Source organism: Cydia strobilella, chromosome 3 (genome assembly GCF_947568885.1).
Source record: "Cydia strobilella chromosome 3, ilCydStro3.1, whole genome shotgun sequence".
Classification (NCBI taxonomy): domain Eukaryota; kingdom Metazoa; phylum Arthropoda; class Insecta; order Lepidoptera; family Tortricidae; genus Cydia; species Cydia strobilella.
Window position 1 is genome coordinate 4,336,170 of NC_086043.1, and position 12,218 is coordinate 4,348,387.

General features: G+C 35.9%; 2 protein-coding genes across 2 annotated transcripts in view; both read right to left on the reverse strand.

Moving 5' to 3' along the window:
• The window catches only part of LOC134755685 (5-demethoxyubiquinone hydroxylase, mitochondrial), a 194,536-nt gene that overhangs the window by 132,896 nt on the left and 49,422 nt on the right, over window positions 1–12,218 (reverse strand). The window lies entirely within an intron of this gene.
• The window catches only part of LOC134755688 (transmembrane protein 205), a 33,126-nt gene continuing 21,564 nt past the window's right edge, over window positions 657–12,218 (reverse strand). Inside the window, exons 3-5 of the mRNA XM_063692235.1 lie at window positions 8,913–9,076; window positions 4,297–4,419; window positions 657–2,641 (exon numbers count right to left, since the gene is read on the reverse strand). Coding sequence (XP_063548305.1) covers window positions 2,480–2,641; window positions 4,297–4,419; window positions 8,913–9,076 — 449 coding nt within the window. The 3' untranslated portion in view covers window positions 657–2,479. The remainder of the gene's footprint in view (window positions 2,642–4,296; window positions 4,420–8,912; window positions 9,077–12,218) is intronic.

Below are 12,218 nucleotides of genomic sequence, written 5' to 3' on the forward strand. Positions count from 1 at the left end.
ATTACCCCATAAAAGGAGGCCATACCTTAAATTTGATGCAATATACCCATGATACGCCATAAGGACTGTGTTCCACTTGTGCTACGCAGTCTTCTCAAAACATATGCAAATTTTATGTTTGTCGCACACAGTATTCACTTGGTTTTTCCAATTACAGTTTTTATATCAACAGTAATACCTAAAAATTTAGCTGTATCTACTTCTGTAATTTGTGTATCATTATATTTAACGTTTAACTTTTTACCTTTACCTCCTGTGTTATGAAACTGAATGTATTGAGTTTTATTAAGGTTAACGTATAAGTTATTGAATTCAAGCCATTCTATTACAGATTTAATTGTATTATTAATTTCACTATTGTACTGTTTCTCGTCTTCGCATGTAATTAGAATAGATACATCATCCGCAAAAAGTGTACATTGGTGTTTAGTGATATCTGGCAGGTCATTGATATAAATTAAGAAAAGTAGTGGTCCCAGTACACTACCTTGTGGAACTCCTAGGCTGTTTTCTACGTATGACGATCTATGACGGGTTATTGTTGAATCTCTGGGGCTTCCTATTTCAACACATTGTTGTCTGTTTGCTAAGTACGACTTAAGCCGTTGTAATTATATAATTGGGGTTTCGTTCTGTGAAATAAATAACACGGCAAGTTCTCTATAGTTTTGTATTTGAATAGTTTTTTCGGTCTCCCAAATAAATAACAAAACTTACACACTAACATTCAGATCATTGTTAATAATAAAATACTAAGGATTAAAATTGAGTATACTACTTACATAGTTTATTAATGAATTTTGTCTAGTATGTATTATAGGTACCTACCTATGACTTTTATAGGTAGGTTTAAAATCATCATTTTTACGACGTCCTATCGTTAGCTATTAAAGTTTATTGCTCTGGTTTTCCAAAATGTAATTACATGAAAAGACCTTAGTATTACCTTAAACTAACTATAAATTACAACAGTAATAAAATTAATTTTAAATGTAGAGTCAACTTCGCCTATAACTTTTCTCACGCAGTAGCTCTACTTTTAGAAATAAGCTTGTAATTAAATAAACCCCCTGTTAATTCAGTAAGCTGCTTGATAGCTTCAGGAAGGCCTTTTAATTACTTTCATACAAAGGCTTTGAAGGCTCAGTGCGTCACAATCGACGTGACTAGACCTTTCTGTCGCATACAAAAAAAAATATCGCGCAAAGCGCCAAACACGCGCAGTCAACGCCGAGATTGCGTATCTTGCTCCTGTATCACATCGCGCTTATATACACATCGTAAATCCATGAAAGTCAGGAACAGCTTTATTGATACAGTGCAAAAACACATCTAAATAGCGACAGTTGCAGTTGCAACCCTAACTTCCTGCGCACTAGGAGCGTGGCAAAACTGACAACACCACAGTTTCGCCAACACACGCGCTATTTACACTACGTTCACTACACTTACAACTATTCATGGCAGTACCTCTGCAGGAAATTAGAGAGCGAACAACTTTATAGTTTCAACATCAAGCAGCTCCGATGGCTCTGGCTGCAAATTCATAATAAAATAGGTCGTTTAGACCTTGGCAAGATACACTACCTAAATCTCTATTTATGACTACATTTATGTAGCACACGAAAAGTCTATTTTTAAAGCGTGCTACACAATTGTAGACGCACAAATTCACAACCACAGTGTATGAGTCTTAAGCGTATACAATTTGGACCTAAACCTTTCTTGAAACTACAAGCGACCAGCGCTTCAGAGAATCGTCTACATCAAACAAATTCGTTAATTTCCTATCTACACAAAATAAAGACTTCACAGCCCGAGCCGCTTCCTACAAGTTGCATTATTTTAATACAAATTATTCTTAAATAATACAATTGTAAATGGAATACCTACTAAAACCTACCGAAATAATAATTGGCTTAGCACAAGCATCGCTTGGCAGTAACATGATTTAATTTTTAACCCACTTTAAGCTTCCATTGTATAGCTTTTATTAGATACGTAATAAACGATATTATTAATAGGAATACTGATATTTTTGTATTTTTGTAAAAACTACATTTCCTCCTTATTATGATCAAAACGCTGAACGTGTAGCTTTATATTATCATTTGTGGTTTTTGAGGTAGATTTGAATAAATTTTACTTTCGAAAATCCGATCAAAACTATATACTTGAATTATATTCCTTCTACAATCTGACTATATTGAACCTGCTAGATAAAATGATGCTGTAACACTTTTCATAATACTCATATATTTTGAAAATTTCAACTAATACATTTCCGCTATATAACTGCGCTGCTCGCATGTTACCAATGGTTTTGTGACCAGATCTTCCATACACCTTCAGCTTTTCAAAACTGCACGTCTAGCGATATATAGTGTTGCTCTAACTTATCTAGCAGGTTATTAATAGACTATCAAATTGCCTGGATCCCTATAGGGTCACTGTGACTGTGACATCACAGGGTCCACGACTAGCAGCACATGGCGTCCACGATCACCATGGTGGAGTACAGCGAGCAGCCGAGCGTGAGCATGGTGCCGACGGCGATGGTGGAGTGGTAGGCGCGGAAGGTCTTCAGCACGCGGAGGTAGCGGGGGCAGTGCGCCAGCTCGCCGAGGATCAAGCGACCGACCTGGAACAAACACAAACGGACGTTAGTATAAAGCTAATTAACAAGTTGTTTCAGAGGGCCTACTTACTGCGAACACCAAAGTTCGCAAATTGCGGGCATCTCTCTCTGTTACTCTGTTTAAGCCTTAATCGGAGTAAAAGAAAAGGATACCCGCAATTTGCGAACTTTGGTGTTCGCAGTAGGCACTCAAATATATTTTCGTTGAGAAGAGCCATCATACTCTGGAGATACGTGGAGTTATTAAGAGAACAAACACAAACGGACGTCCCTACGAGTAAGTAATAAGCTAATTAATAAAAAGTCATTCCAGATATGGAGACGCGTGGACAACGACTATCCATACTCTTATGGTTATTGGTGTTACCTTAACAGGATCGATTTGATATGTAGGTAAGTATTTACATTGATAAGTGATAGGTATTGGATATAGCACACCCCAGCTTTATCAGAAATTTTAAAAGTTGCTAGGCAATCGAGAACGTTAACCATAGGTATACGTTGGCAAGTAACTGAAAATAACGAGTATGAGCTCAATTATTTATCTATTTCATTGCAGGTCCAACAAATGGGTTGGTCCTCAGTACTCCCACATAATTCGATCATACTGCAAGTACTGCAACCCGAGCCCGGTAGGTATTGCTCATCCGGTGACACAATACATTGCTTACACAATAATGCACCTGTCATGGCGCTGAATCGCCATTTCACTGGCACGTGTATTTATATTGGCAATACTTAGTAATTCACGTAAGGTTTTAGCCGTTTAATTTATTAACAAAACGTTATATTAACATGAAAGCAACCAAATGTACCAACATGAAAGCAATACAGTTCTATCTATGTTCTATGTAGGATGACTTACGCTAGACCGGGCCGGGGCCGCCGGAGCTTCCGACGCTTCGTTTTCTATGGAAAGCACCACGTGATCACCTATCAGCCGACATAGAAAATGACATCGGACGCCTCGGCCCGGGCCCGGGCCGGTCTAGCGTGAGTCATACTTTATGCTGAATATCATAATTAGTTGCTGTGATACAGCCCGTAGCTGAACGATCACCTATAGGTACATATTTTGTACCATCTAACCACATGATGAAAGCCTACGTTGAAGACTTAACTAGGTATTAATTATTTTCGTATCTATCTTCCAAAGACAGACCTTCATACACCCATACACAGAGTAAATAAATTACACAAATCTTGGCTTTGTAATTTAGAAACTAGCATCTGCTTGCGATTTCTCGCGTGTATAAGTCGTTATACTATTTTCATTTCCCCTAAATCCGTTTGACCATTTTTTAAGTGACCGTGTGAGCAACAAAACAAACATCCAATAATTACACCAAATGTCCAAACGTTTTAACATAATTATAAACTTTTAAATGACTTTTAGTTAGACCGACACATCTGTCCACAACTTTAAAACTTCGTTGTAAAATTTCACCTTTAAATAATGGCTTTTCAATGTTTCAGTTTATTGTTTATGGTGTAGGTATGTTAAAACATTTAAGGCCCCTGTTAAACCTAATTAACAGAATCTGATGTTTATTAGAAACCCGATTTCTTGGTAAGTCCAGATACATTTTGAGTAACGCAAGAGATTCTTAAAACGGTCGGTCAAATAGTTGATTTGCCCATGTATTAGTAATACCAACCTCTTGTCCGCCTCCGGCTGCCTCTTCCATCTGAGTCTTAATGTGTTTGGCTCGCAGCATGGGGCACACCAGGCGAAGACGCACGTATGCTTCTATCAAGAACACGGCGGTTAGCAGCGCGAACTAGAAGAAGAAAATAACTAAGTCAGCAATCAGTAATAATGAAATAAATGAGCGTAATTAATAAGACTAATCTTACGTTAGATCTGCGAACGTTATCAGGAGCTGCCTTATATAAATTATCTTCTGCGGATACTATAACCTATCTATATACTTCCCAGGTGCTAAAAGTCTAATAATCAATGTTTTAAAACAATTGTTAATTGCATAGTCTTTAAAAATATAGTTTATCTTAAGTCTGTGATTAACGTAATTTAATACGATCACGAGTAGGAACATTCTTGGATCATTGGTAAAACATAATAGAAAGAATCATCATTCATCAATCATGGCGAATGCTAACGAACTAATCATCATTACATCATTAAAATATTAAGTGCATTGAGATGTAAGTAGTCATTACACATATATGTACGTTCTTATATGACAAGGTAAACCTTGAAAAAGCTCGAATTTGCTAAGAGGCACTACAGACAATTTTTAAAAGGGTTAGTAGTTTCAAAACGCTTTATCCAACTGATTAATGAAGTAAGTATTTTTACCCCCTTATTCATAAAACTTTACGGGCCTAATTTAGTTAAATTATGGTTTATCCCGTTCCTACAGAAACATAAGTCAAAATGACAGATAAAGTCAAAAGATTCGTAGCTAATTCAAGCCTGTAACGCGTTCATGAATAACGCGTCTTAAGTTTGAGCCATGTATAAAAAGTTTAATAAATTCATGTTAAAATTGCAAAAACTTCATTAGCAGGTAAGGTAACTCATCATAACTAAGTAAAGACAAGGAAAGGTATTTGAACATCAAATCAAGTTGCAATTTTTAAAATTCGGGTGGCACTCAAGGAAATAAACCTTATCTAATATAAGAAATACATACCTATATCATGGTCAATGAGCTTTCAATATACAACAACAGTTTTAGTTAGTATTAAATTAGTTATTTACGATACAAGTGCGGAAAAGAGGAAATTCGAAACGAGTTGCGAATTACCTATTCGCACGTGTATCGTACAACGTTTTACAGTACATATGGCCCTTTAAACTTTCGACATATGCACGAAAAGTGCTCTTTTACGCACTAGTGCGAGAAAGTAGCACCATATGTACTGTAAAGCAAATTAAAAGTCTGTAAGTGTAAGACATACTGAAGAGGTTTTATTATGTATACCTGTTTGACGTCAGTAAGAAAGTAATATCTCGAAGGCGATATATCACTGTTTCCGTTATCTGTCTTTGTGTTCCAACAGGCACGCGGCAACTTCGTGCATTTTTATTTGTGCAAAGCAATCAATCTCACGAATTGGAAAAGACAGGAAAATTCAAAATTTTGTTTACTTTACTCAAGATCATTGAAATACTTAATCTGTTGCTTTTTATTTCAGATACAATATAATTTCCGGGTAATTTAGGATATTTATAATTAGCTGACCAGGGCAAAGAAATACATTCGTAAAAAAATGTTGTTGTACATCAGCCAATTTTTTAGGTATGAAGCCCAGTTTCATCTTGCACGTGATAGAGACAGAAATAATTATAGTTTATGTTGTCATTCGACTATTTACTAATCTAGGATATTTTTGATGATTTAATATTTATTAGGTATTTATTTATTTTTGGGTTGGTGTGTGAGAACGTTTCTGCACTCTTGTAAAATTAATGTCATTTATATACTTATTATGGATATTCTGTTTTTTATTCCGTAGACTAAAATTACATTTCATGTGGTACTAAGAAATGTCATGTCTTACACATGAAACGTCATTTTAGTCTACGGAATAAACAAAACAGAATTAAGGTTGAATAAAAATCGTTAAGGATGAACACACCGCTCGACGATGAATTGGGAACCCTTTTTTTACCGGTTATAAAAATACTTCACATGTAGAGACTGCGTAGAGGTTTGGTAAGGAGAGTTACTCGTCGTCAGTTTCTTAATATCCGCATATTGTTTTAATATTTATTAATAACGGAATTGAATAATGTATGCAGGCATAGTCTTTAAAAATATAGTTTATCTTAAGTCTGTGATTAACGTAATTTAATACGATCACGAGTAGGAACATTCTTGGATCATTGGTAAAACATAATAGAAAGAATCATCATTCATCAATCATGGCGAATGCTAACGAACTAATCATCATTACATCATTAAAATATTAAGTGCATTGAGATGTAAGTAGTCATTACACATATATGTACGTTCTTATATGACAAGGTAAACCTTGAAAAAGCTCGAATTTGCTAAGAGGCACTACAGACAATTTTTAAAAGGGTTAGTAGTTTCAAAACGCTTTATCCAACTGATTAATGAAGTAAGTATTTTTACCCCCTTATTCATAAAACTTTACGGGCCTAATTTAGTTAAATTATGGTTTATCCCGTTCCTACAGAAACATAAGTCAAAATGACAGATAAAGTCAAAAGATTCGTAGCTAATTCAAGCCTGTAACGCGTTCATGAATAACGCGTCTTAAGTTTGAGCCATGTATAAAAAGTTTAATAAATTCATGTTAAAATTGCAAAAACTTCATTAGCAGGTAAGGTAACTCATCATAACTAAGTAAAGACAAGGAAAGGTATTTGAACATCAAATCAAGTTGCAATTTTTAAAATTCGGGTGGCACTCAAGGAAATAAACCTTATCTAATATAAGAAATACATACCTATATCATGGTCAATGAGCTTTCAATATACAACAACAGTTTTAGTTAGTATTAAATTAGTTATTTACGATACAAGTGCGGAAAAGAGGAAATTCGAAACGAGTTGCGAATTACCTATTCGCACGTGTATCGTACAACGTTTTACAGTACATATGGCCCTTTAAACTTTCGACATATGCACGAAAAGTGCTCTTTTACGCACTAGTGCGAGAAAGTAGCACCATATGTACTGTAAAGCAAATTAAAAGTCTGTAAGTGTAAGACATACTGAAGAGGTTTTATTATGTATACCTGTTTGACGTCAGTAAGAAAGTAATATCTCGAAGGCGATATATCACTGTTTCCGTTATCTGTCTTTGTGTTCCAACAGGCACGCGGCAACTTCGTGCATTTTTATTTGTGCAAAGCAATCAATCTCACGAATTGGAAAAGACAGGAAAATTCAAAATTTTGTTTACTTTACTCAAGATCATTGAAATACTTAATCTGTTGCTTTTTATTTCAGATACAATATAATTTCCGGGTAATTTAGGATATTTATAATTAGCTGACCAGGGCAAAGAAATACATTCGTAAAAAAATGTTGTTGTACATCAGCCAATTTTTTAGGTATGAAGCCCAGTTTCATCTTGCACGTGATAGAGACAGAAATAATTATAGTTTATGTTGTCATTCGACTATTTACTAATCTAGGATATTTTTGATGATTTAATATTTATTAGGTATTTATTTATTTTTGGGTTGGTGTGTGAGAACGTTTCTGCACTCTTGTAAAATTAATGTCATTTATATACTTATTATGGATATTCTGTTTTTTATTCCGTAGACTAAAATTACATTTCATGTGGTACTAAGAAATGTCATGTCTTACACATGAAACGTCATTTTAGTCTACGGAATAAACAAAACAGAATTAAGGTTGAATAAAAATCGTTAAGGATGAACACACCGCTCGACGATGAATTGGGAACCCTTTTTTTACCGGTTATAAAAATACTTCACATGTAGAGACTGCGTAGAGGTTTGGTAAGGAGAGTTACTCGTCGTCAGTTTCTTAATATCCGCATATTGTTTTAATATTTATTAATAACGGAATTGAAAGTTTCCATTACAGTCGATCAGTTTTATCGGTCAGCAAATTAAGGCCAATGGCGGTGAGGTGAAAGGACTTGGTTTAATTGTCGTCTTATCTCTTAAAAGTGATACGTTTTAGACCTAGTGTTTGAAAAGTTCATGCAGCTTTAATTGGGTATTTAATATGAAATGAACTTTTAATCTAGCGGCGAGCACGGTAAAAAAGTAGTGTTCGATTAGCCGGAAGTTAGGATGGCAGAAAGATGTGATTTAACGTTTTGAAAAATGGGTCTGTTAACATGAAGATTACCACCCTCACAGCGGATATGCCTCGTACGATTTCCTAAAGCCTACAAATAAAGAGTGTTCCAAGTTCAGCCTGTCACAGTTAAAATGCGTTACTTATATTAGCAAGCCGTACTCCGATATAATTCCATCGCACCCTTCTGCTTTCTGTTAGTCTTCCGAAGTTGACTCAACATTGTAGTGCCTACCTATATAAGCGACAAAATGTTTGCATCAGCCGTATTACCTTAATACATAATTCGTTTGATAAAGCTTGGTTTAAGTCACTGGCAAGTAAGCGAGCCCAGCTTCATCAGCAATATCAATATGACATACTGTTCGCCGTTCCCGTAGGTATTGGCTTAGGCATGCAAAACTTAATCGCCCTACCTGACACTGCTTGTATAGTCTAAAATTGACTCGAAGGCCAATGATGATGATATCTTAGTGAATTAAATGTAAAAACGCTCACCTGTATCCAGCTAGCGTGCTCGAACCGCGTGATGGTCTGCGTGCGGAGGTACGCGAACAGCGCGACCAGGCTCACGCAGGCGTTGAACGCGTAGTACACGGGGAACAGCACCGTCTGTACCCGCCCGAACTCGTGCCGAGGGAGATTGAAGTATAGCACTATGCCTGCGAAAGAAAGAGACAGTTATTATTGAATTTAGTGTCTCTCAAGCGTCGGCGTCTATTTAACTCTATGGCTGCTGTTTGACGCAATGGTGGCGCTACTGCGCAGCGACACTATGTTCCATAGCGGTGACTAGACGCTGACGCACAAAAGACGATAGTGTGGGGTCTCTTAGGGCCAGTTGCATCAACCATACTTAACAGACTGATCAACATTACTCAACCGAGTAGGTACTATGAAAATTTCTATACAATTAAATTTAGCGAACGCTTTAACGATGACAAACAATTTGGTGCAACCGACCCTTAATGTATGCAGGCAGGGTTTATAGGTATTTAATTTGTAATTCCAGAAGGCAAAGAAATCCGGCCAGCGGTCCAAGTTGTAACTGTGCTCTTGGTACGCAAGAACTTGCCTTATTGATTTTATTAAACCTTAAATTATAATGTCACTACGCCTCTGCTATTTTACAATTAGCATTTTCCATGTATTGGTGTGGTGAAAAATTTTGTGTTTCACTCGGTGGCAAAATTTGTTTAACACTCGTGCCTTGAAACCCTCGCAACGGTCAAGATTCCATTTTTCGAACCCCTCGCTACGCTCGTAGTTTAACTTTGGAATCCTTCGCTTGCTCGGGTATCAATAACAACTTTGCCCCCTTATAAAACAAATAACTATTACGGAAATAGCCTTAAAATTATCCGTTCTACATTATAACTAAAGAAATTAATATTTAACTTTTTTAGTTTCTCAGATATTTTACTCGGAAAAAGACGTAAGTAATCAGTGGACGGTCGACATATCAAAATTGGCATAAAATGAATGAAAAAATAAAATCTCTAATGGCCGACCGAATCCAGCGTGCAAATTAGTTCCGACTGTTCCGAGTTATCGTTTTCGCGCGGCTGTTCCCACGGACCTATCGATTCTGTCGAACCACTTTGTTGCGCGAGTAACGAGTTAACTGGACCCACTTACGAAAACGTGAGGCCAATACATAACGAAGTCCATGTAGCAACAAAAATACTTATCCCATGGGAACCTTAAATATTGAGAACACGTTGAAACTTATTTTTTGCCCTGGAATATTTCGATATGCACACACGCATATTATTCTTATATAGGTAAGTATTACATAATAATTAATGTTCGATAAATCTCGTTAAAGTCGAATTTAAGTAGCATAGCAAAACGGAACTAAATAAACCATTTATGCCGTAATATTTATGACAATGTTATTATTATGTAAAAAGTAATGTTCAATTTGAGCTCTTTCAATATCCCACTTGACCTGGTAACTAGATTTTGAAATTTTGCCCCCTCTTTATATTGGGCATTTTCCATAATTAATAAAAATAAAATAAATATACTTCCAATATGTCTGGGTTAGCGCTGTTCATAACTATTTCAAATTTCAAATTGATGGCTTAAGTAGTTTTGAGATATTTATAGCAATATGACAGACAGACAGACGGACAGACAGCCGCACCGTAAGGGTTTCTTTTGTAACTTTTTGGTACGGAACCTTAAACAGTATCAAAATTATTTACTGAAAATTACTACGATGAAATCGTGGTTTTATACTATATACCTAAGCATTTGTATCGTACGAGTACCTACTTGTACAAAAAAATAATTTTGCACATTTGACTACTTTACTTTTTTAGGGTTCCGTACCCAAAGGGTAAAAACGGGACCCTATTACTAAGACTCCGCTGTCCGTCTATCCGTCTGTCTGTCCGTCTGTCTGTCTGTCTGTCACCAGGCTGTATCTCATGAACCGTGATAGCTAGACAGTTGAAATTTTCACAGATGTTGTATTTCTGTTGCCGCTATAACAACAAATACTAAAAATAGAATAATATAAATATTTAAATGGGGCTCCCATACAACAAACGTGATTTTTTTTGCTGTTTTTTTTCGTAATGGTACAGAACCCTTCGTGCGCGAGTCCGACTCGCACTTGGCCGGTTTTTATTTTATACTTAGAACTTACAAAAACTATTACTTACTTGCTTTATTTTTATTGTCATACTCTGTGTTTTACAATATTAATCAATAAAACTAATACATATTAAAATATTTAGAGATAAATATGCAATAACAATAACAAACTATTTGCTCGCAATAGTGATATGCGCAATAAGTCGCAAGTCACAATAGGTCAAATCAATCGGACCCGGAAAAGTCTCCCCCCGTCGACGCCCTGCCATTGCCAATTTGCGAATCCTGTTGTTCGCGACCGACCACAATCACAGATCGTGTGGCATATTCGTATCGGTACATATCATATCTACTGGAAGCTACTCCGACTTCCAATCACGACTTAATGACGTGGCACGTTGGCAGTCATGTGCTAAATGAAAAAGCGGAGTTGTGATGTCGTAACGTGTTAAATAGATTTTGATAAGACGAAAAAAAAATCTTTCTGGCTCCAGCTGGATAGTTAATGAGCTTAATGTCATAAATATCAATGTACGTTCCCTAATAGGTAATTTAAAAGCTACCTACGGATCAAGTATCAATAAGAAATTAAAATGATATAAATGGTCAATTTTGTCGGTTGGAATATTTTTACAAGATCAATCCTTTGGAATTGCAAATAAGTTGGGCAAGTATTTCCAAAATTTTAATCGACTGTACTAACCTTTTGGCACGTTCGGACTTAATTCTGAGTTGATTAGATTCGGATTCTGATTGGCTTTTTAATGCTGTATTATTTACGTTTTATAAAAATAAAATGGCTTCTCGGGCGATTATGTGTTTAATTTAGTAACTGTGTACTTAATCTACTTTCTTGCGCATTAGGTTGAGGTTAAAATTTGATAGATAAACTATATATACATACTTATCATGGCTTTTCCTTTTCCTGATGCGTCATATCGTGTGTTGATTTGTATATTATCAGTATTATATATATATATATATAGATATATAGATAGGAAAATCCGCGAAAAGCTATCTACGCAATCGCAAGAATCACGCAGAAAATCAAAAATACTTTGTGTGTGACTTTATCTATGTAATATAGTATGTAATCCTACCTACATGTCCTATACAGCCTTGTTTTAGTCGCGTTACAGCCGGTTTGGAATCACAGGAGCGATCTTTGGTCTTTAACCCTTTGACCGCCAACACGTCAAT